Consider the following 7,811-nt stretch of genomic DNA (forward strand, 5'->3'; position numbering starts at 1 on the left):
CCATTTGGTTCCAAACTATCATTTAGCTGGGGACCCCTGGAGCTGCCTCAAGGACCCCTGGGGGTCCCTGGACCCCACTTTGGGAACCACTGATTTACTCAATAGGCTATAAGATTATAAATGTATAGGCCTATAACCATTTCCTCCTGTATCAATATTTAAAAGACAATGGCATGTTGCAAGTTTTATTGAAATCATTTGAATATCGTCTTGTCCACACACCTCCCCGTAATGCAAACAAACAAAGTCACAACATTTTTTGTTTAAAGACTTTATTTCATGCAAGCTTCACTAGTTACAGTTGGTCCAAGCTTCACTAGTTACAGTTGGTCCAAGCTTCACTAGTTACAGTTGGTCCAAGCTTCACTAGTTACAGTTGGTCCAAGCTTCACTAGTTACAGTTGGTCCAAGCTTCACTAGTTACAGTTGGTCCAAGCTTCACTAGTTACAGTTGGTCCAAGCTTCACTAGTTACAGTTGGTCCAAGCAGGCGTGCAGATAGGGGGGGGGGGGGGGGGATTCGACCCCCTCAGTTTCATGAGGAGGAGGGATTATCCCCCCCCCCCCCAACAAAAACATGCCTTGTACCGTGGCTGCATGCGTTTTGCTGTGTTCAGTGTTTTGCCATGAAATCCGCAAAAAAAACGCGGAAAATCTGCGTAATTATGCGCAAAAGTGGGGGGGATATCCCCCCCTCCTCAATAAATTTGCCCCCAAATCAGCCCCCAAATATGTCCCCCCAGTTATAAAATGCTATCTGCGCCCCTGGGTCCAAGCTATAGTTACAGTTGGTCCAAGCTTCACTAGTTACAGTTGGTCCAAGCTTCACTAGTTACAGTTGGTCCAAGCTTCACTAGTTACAGTTGGTCCAAGCTTCACTAGTTACAGTTGGTCCAAGCTATAGTTACAGTTGGTCCAAGCTTAACTAGTTACAGTTGGTCCAAGCTTCACTAGTTACAGTTGGTCCAAGCTTCACTAGTTACAGTTGGTCCAAGCTTCACTAGTTACAGTTGGTCCAAGCTTCACTAGTTACAGTTGGTCCAAGCTTCACTAGTTACAGTTGGTCCAAGCTTCACTAGTTACAGTTGGTCCAAGCTTCACTAGTTACAGTTGGTCCAAACATTGACACAGTTCCCAGTCGTATCATGTGACACTTTGGGGCGAGCGTGGGCTCTTCTCTTCACTAGTAGTGTTGATTTTGGCGACTAAAACTATGACGAAAAATGTTCGTCGACTACCGTTTAACATGAATAAAACCGAAAATAATACACTAAGTCATGATGCCTAAAACTATGACTAAATATATTGACAATTTCGTCAACAAATAAAAACTAGAGTACAATGTTATGGAGGGACTAGTGGAGAAGAGATCTAGTAGAACTAAAAGACAAGTCATTTCATGCTTGGTTGCATAGCTGAAAATAGCAAGATCAGATATACAAGATCACAACGCATTGTGCTGCGACGCGTTGTGAGCTTGTAGATTGGCTATTTTCAGCAAGTTACGACGCCATCAAGCCCCGCCAAAAAAGAATTTAGTCGACTAAATCAACTGTAGATTTAGTCGGCTAAAATCTTATGATATTTAGTCATGATATTTAGTCATGATATTTAGTCAACTAAAACTAGACTAATGCAGTAATCCTGGTCTCTAAACTACCTCCCCCTGGCCAGCCGGGGCGCCTGATGGAGGGGAAAGGAACTGGTCGGAATAACGTGTTCATTCCACACGCTACGTCCAACCAGGGAAACTCCCCCCTGTCAGGTGAAAAGAAGCAGCTTGGACTCCTCATGGATAGAAGGAAGCATGAGGTCAGTCCGCTGCCCTCCCAGGTTGGCAGAGGAAGTGTAGCGCCCAGGATTACATTAGATAATTGACACTGGGTGAAAAAATGGGTTACAAAATTGTGGCATAAAAAATTATATAAAAAAAAAGAAAAAAATCAACACAAGTTGGAGGCGATGGTCTGGTCGTTCACGTGGACTCTTCAGTTGGAGGCGATGGTCTGGTGGATCCGTGGACTCTTCAGTTGGAGGCGATGGTCTGGTGGATCCGTGGACTCTTCAGTTGGAGGCGATGGTCTGGTCGTTCACATGGACTCTTCAGTTGGAGGCGATGGTCTGGTGGATCTGTGGACTCTTCAGTTGGAGGCGATGGTCTGGTGGATCTGTGGACTCTTCAGTTGGAGGCGATGGTCTGGTCGATCACGTGGACTCTTCAGTTGGAGGCGATGGTCTGGTCGTTCACGTGGACTCTTCAGTTGGAGGCGATGGTCTGGTCGTTCACGTGGACTCTTCAGTTGGAGGCGATGGTCTGGTGGATCCGTGGACTCTTCAGTTGGAGGCGATGGTCTGGTCGTTCACGTGGACTCTTCAGTTGGAGGCGATGGTCTGGTCGTTCACGTGGACTCTTCAGTTGGAGGGGATGGTCTGGTGGATTTGTGGACTCTTCAGTTGGAGGCGATGGTCTGGTGGATCCGTGGACTCTTCAGTTGGAGGCGATGGTCTGGTCGTTCACGTGGACTCTTCAGTTGGAGGGGATGGTCTGGTGGATCCGTGGACTCTTCAGTTGGAGGCGATGGTCTGGTCGTTCACGTGGACTCTTCAGTTGGAGGGGATGGTCTGGTCGTTCACGTGGACTCTTCAGTTGGAGGCGATGGTCTGGTGGATCCGTGGACTCTTCAGTTGGAGGCGATGGTCTGGTCGTTCACGTGGACTCTTCAGTTGGAGGGGATGGTCTGGTGGATTTGTGGACTCTTCAGTTGGAGGCGATGGTCTGGTGGATCCGTGGACTCTTCAGTTGGAGGCGATGGTCTGGTCGTTCACGTGGACTCTTCAGTTGGAGGGGATGGTCTGGTGGATCCGTGGACTCTTCAGTTGGAGGCGATGGTCTGGTCGTTCACGTGGACTCTTCAGTTGGAGGGGATGGTCTGGTGGATTTGTGGACTCTTCAGTTGGAGGCGATGGTCTGGTGGATCCGTGGACTCTTCAGTTGGAGGCGATGGTCTGGTGGATTCGTGGACTCTTCAGTTGGAGGCGATGGTCTGGTGGATCCGTGGACTCTTCAGTTGGAGGGGATGGTCTGGTCGATTCGTGGACTCTTCAGTTGGAGGCGATGGTCTGGTGGATCCGCGGATCTTCAGTTGGAGGCGATGGTCTGGTCGATCCGTGGAATCTTCATTTGGAGGCGATGGTCTGGTCGATCCGTGGACTCTTCAGTTGGAGGCGATGGTCTGGTCGATCCAGCCGCGCAGGTAGGACACACGGGCGTACACGGCAGGCGTGCGCACGTTGCAGTCGGTGGTCCCCCAGGAAACGATGCCCACCTGGGACCACACCCCCCCGCTGCTCTCGCACACCAGAGGACCGCCCGAGTCGCCCTGTGGATGGATATACACACATTAATCCAGGGGTTCTCAACCCGTGGGCCGCGACCCAAGGGGGGGTCGCCAAATTATTTTGGGGGGTCCCCAAATTATAAAAAAAATAAAAAAGTGAATGGCTGGAAAATGGAAATTAAGAGTTTACATAGTACATAGTGATGATTATATCTGGTTTCAGTATTTATTTATGATATATTTTCTCCATTATTAAGGTTATTTTTGCAGTCAGTTTGTATTGGGGGTGGGGAGGGGGGGGAGGGGGACGCGAGACAAGGCCAAAGCATTTCCGGGGGGTCCCCAGCCAAAAACTTTGAGAACCCTAATTGACTGTATGCAAGGTGTTAACTATAGGTGCAATTTCCCATTGACAGACAGGCCAAAAATCCAAACTTAAATGTCTGATTGTATTAAACGACGTCAAACTCACCAACATACGTAGCTCTCTGAACTAATCCAACGTGTTGTATATATTATACACATTGTATATTGTATATATCTCTGCTGTCGGGAAGGAACCACCTAGCCTCCTCCCTCCTGGAGGTCTCAGATCACCCACTTCAGGTCTGAGTTTGAACTGTTGCCCTCAGGTCGTCGGCTGAGGGTGCTCCACTACAAAGACTAACTGAACTGTTGCCCTCAGGTCGTCGGCTGAGGGTGCTCCACTACAAAGACTAACCTGAACTGTTGCCCTCAGGTCGTCGGCTGAGGGTGCTCCACTACAAAGACTAACTGAACTGTTGCCCTCAGGTCGTCGGCTGAGGGTGCTACACTACAAAGACCAATCTGAACTGTTGCCCTCAGGTCGTCGGCTGAGGGTGCTACACTACAAAGACCAATCTGAACTGTTGCCCTCAGGTCGTCGGCTGAGGGTGCTACACTACAAAGACCAATCTGAACTGTTGCCCTCAGGTCGTCGGCTGAGGGTGCTCCACTACAAAGACTAACTGAACTGTTGCCCTCAGGTCGTCGGCTGAGGGTGCTCCACTACAAAGACTAACTGAACTGTTGCCCTCAGGTCGTCGGCTGAGGGTGCTCCACTACAAAGACTAACTGAACTGTTGCCCTCAGGTCGTCGGCTGAGGGTGCTCCACTACAAAGACTAACCTGAACTGTTGCCCTCAGGTCGTCGGCTGAGGGTGCTCCACTACAAAGACTAACTGAACTGTTGCCCTCAGGTCGTCGGCTGAGGGTGCTACACTACAAAGACCAATCTGAACCGTTGCCCTCAGGTCGTCGGCTGAGGGTGCTACACTACAAAGACCAATCTGAACTGTTGCCCTCAGGTCGTCGGCTGAGGGTGCTACACTACAAAGACCAATCTGAACTGTTGCCCTCAGGTCGTCGGCTGAGGGTGCTCCACTACAAAGACTAACTGAACTGTTGCCCTCAGGTCGTCGGCTGAGGGTGCTCCACTACAAAGACTAACTGAACTGTTGCCCTCAGGTCGTCGGCTGAGGGTGCTCCACTACAAAGACTAACTGAACTGTTGCCCTCAGGTCGTCGGCTGAGGGTGCTCCACTACAAAGACTAACTGAACTGTTGCCCTCAGGTCGTCGGCTGAGGGTGCTCCACTACAAAGACTAACTGAACTGTTGCCCTCAGGTCGTCGGCTGAGGGTGCTCCACTACAAAGACTAACTGAACTGTTGCCCTCAGGTCGTCGGCTGAGGGTGCTCCACTACAAAGACTAACTGAACTGTTGCCCTCAGGTCATCGGCTGAGGGTGCTCCACTACAAAGACCAATCTGAACTGTAGCCCTCAGGTCGTCGGCTGAGGGTGCTCCACTACAAAGACCAATCTGAACTGTAGCCCTCAGGTCATCGGCTGAGGGTGCTCCACTACAAAGACCAATCTGAACTGTTGCCCTCAGGTCGTCGGCTGAGGGTGCTCCACCACAAAGACTAACTGAACTGTAGCCCTCAGGTCGTCGGCTGAGGGTGCTCCACCACAAAGACCAATCGGTTCAAACTATCCTTTGTCCCGGCTGCTATTCAGCTGCTGAACAGCAGATAGCACTTTATTCTTGCCTCTTTGCACATATTGCCCACAGTAATATAAAACAACAAGAGTTCAAGACCGTTGCTCTCCCCAGGTTGGCGGAGGGTGTGTAGAGCCCAGGATCACATTAGATAATTGACACAGGGGTGAAAAAATGTCTTACAAAATCGTGGGATAAAAAGAAAAAACCAAAAAAACTATAAAACAACATGGCTACCTGACAGGAGGACACTCCAGAGGCTCCGGCACAGATCATGGCGTCGGTGATGCGATATTCACCCCAGTACTGCCTGCACTGAGCTGGCGTCAGCAGGGGCAGCGCCACCTGCTGGAGGATGCGAGGAGAGGCTGCGGAAAAACACAGAGGAGAGTGATGGTTACCGGCGTGTACAGGGTTTGATGAATGTCATGAACAGGTCATCTCCATATATGGAGACCTACGGGTGGCAGCGGGGGCAGTGTCTCGAGTGTGCAGGGTTTGAGGGTTTGATGAGGTCAGATTAATGTATGTGTGGCATGATGGGCGTGGGCGTTCCCACGCTGCCCACGCTGCCCACTGATTAGGGCTTGATGAGTGGCACGGCGGCGTTATGAGGCGACGTGTCTGCCGTGTTGGTCAGCTGTCTGTCTCTCTCTTCCACACTGCTGGTGGGTGCCACACGTTGGTCACTCTAAACACACTGCTGGTGGGTGCCACACGTTGTTCACTCTAAACAACGCTGTCTCTCTCTCTCTTCCACACTGCTGGTGGGTGCCACACGTTGTTCACTCTAAACAACGCTGTCTCTCTCTCTCTTCCACACTGCTGGTGGGTGCCACACGTTGGTCACTCTAAACAACGCTGTCTCTCTCTCTTCCACACTGCTGGTGGGTGCCACACGTTGGTCACTCTAAACAACGCTGTCTCTCTCTCTTCCACACTGCTGGTGGGTGCCACACGATGGTCTCTCTAAACAACGCTGTCTGTCTCTCTCTTCCACACTGCTGGTGGGTGCCACACGTTGGTCACTCTAAACAACGCTGTCTCTCTCTCTTCCACACTGCTGGTGGGTGCCCCACGTTGGTCACTCTAAACAACGCTGTCTCTCTCTCTTCCACACTGCTGGTGGGTGCCACACGTTGGTCACTCTAAACAACGCTGTCCCGTTGGGTGCCACACGTTGGTCACTCTAAACAACGCTGTCCCGTCGGGTGCCACACGTTGGTCACTCTAAACAACGCTGTCTCTCTCTCTTCCACACTGCTGGTGGGTGCCACACGTTGGTCACTCTAAACAACGCTGTCTCTCTCTCTTCCACACTGCTGGTGGGTGCCACACGTTGGTCACTCTAAACAACGCTGTCTCTCTCTCTGCCACACTGCTGGTGGGTGCCACACGTTGGTCACTCTAAACAACGCTGTCTCTCTCTCTTCCACACTGCTGGTGGGTGCCACACGTTGGTCACTCTAAACAACGCTGTCTCTCTCTCTTCCACACTGCTGGTGGGTGCCACACGTTGGTCACTCTAAACAACGCTGTCTCTCTCTCTTCCACACTGCTGGTGGGTGCCACACGTTGGTCACTCTAAACAACGCTGTCTCTCTCTCTTCCACACTGCTGGTGGGTGCCACACGTTGGTCACTCTAAACAACGCTGTCTCTCTCTCTTCCACACTGCTGGTGGGTGCCACACGTTGGTCACTCTAAACAACGCTGTCCCGTCGGGTGCCACCCGTTGGTCACTCTAAACAACGCTGTCCCGTCGGGTGCCACCCGTTGGTCACTCTAAACAGTTGACTGTGAACTTGACTGTGAGCACTTGTTGTGTTTTAGCCTCGGGGCTACCCCTGACTAGCCCTTTCCACACCTAAGCGCCAAACGGTCGACAGCCACGCACTTACTGTATAAGCTCTGCGCAGCTTAAATTCCGAGTTTTTAGACAGCTGGTGGATGGAAAAGAAGCTCCACCTCCGCGGACTTTTTGCGTGGAGGAGAGCGTTTCTGGGAATCTGGCCGTCGCGCAAAAAGTCTGCGGAGGTGGAGCTTCTTTTCCATCCACCAGCTGTCTAAAAACTCAGAATTTAAGCTGCGCAGCACCTACTCACTCCTTCCTGGGTCCTGGTAGCGTGTTGTGATACAACACCACGCCACCTAGGTTGGTGGTCCTCCCTCTACCCCTGACTCACTCCTTCCTGGGTCCTGTTATTGTGTTGTGATACAACACCACGCCACCTAGGTTGGTGGTCCTCCCTCTACCCCTGACTCACTCCTTCCTGGGTCCTGTTAGCGTGTTGTGATACAACACCACGCCACCTAGGTTGGTGGTCCTCCCTCTACCCCTGACTCACTCCTCCCTGGGTCCTGTTTAGCGTGTTGTGATACAACACCACGCCACCTAGGTTGGTGGTCCTCCCTCTACCCCTGACTCACTCCTTCCTGGGTCCTGTTTAGC

General features: G+C 51.3%; 1 protein-coding gene across 1 annotated transcript in view; it reads right to left on the minus strand.

Annotated features, from left to right (window-relative positions):
- Positions 1-3,214: 3,214 nt before the first annotated feature.
- Positions 3,215-7,811, minus strand: part of LOC306925175 (chymotrypsin-like protease CTRL-1) — a gene marked incomplete at both ends in the record, with an annotated part of 11,265 nt that continues 6,668 nt past the window's right edge. Inside the window, 2 exons of the mRNA XM_079503865.1 lie at positions 3,215-3,379; positions 5,598-5,728. Coding sequence (XP_079359991.1) covers positions 3,215-3,379; positions 5,598-5,728 — 296 coding nt within the window. The remainder of the gene's footprint in view (positions 3,380-5,597; positions 5,729-7,811) is intronic.

Source organism: Electrona antarctica (genome assembly GCF_951216825.1).
Source record: "Electrona antarctica genome assembly, chromosome: 6".
Taxonomy (NCBI): Eukaryota; Metazoa; Chordata; class Actinopteri; order Myctophiformes; family Myctophidae; genus Electrona; species Electrona antarctica.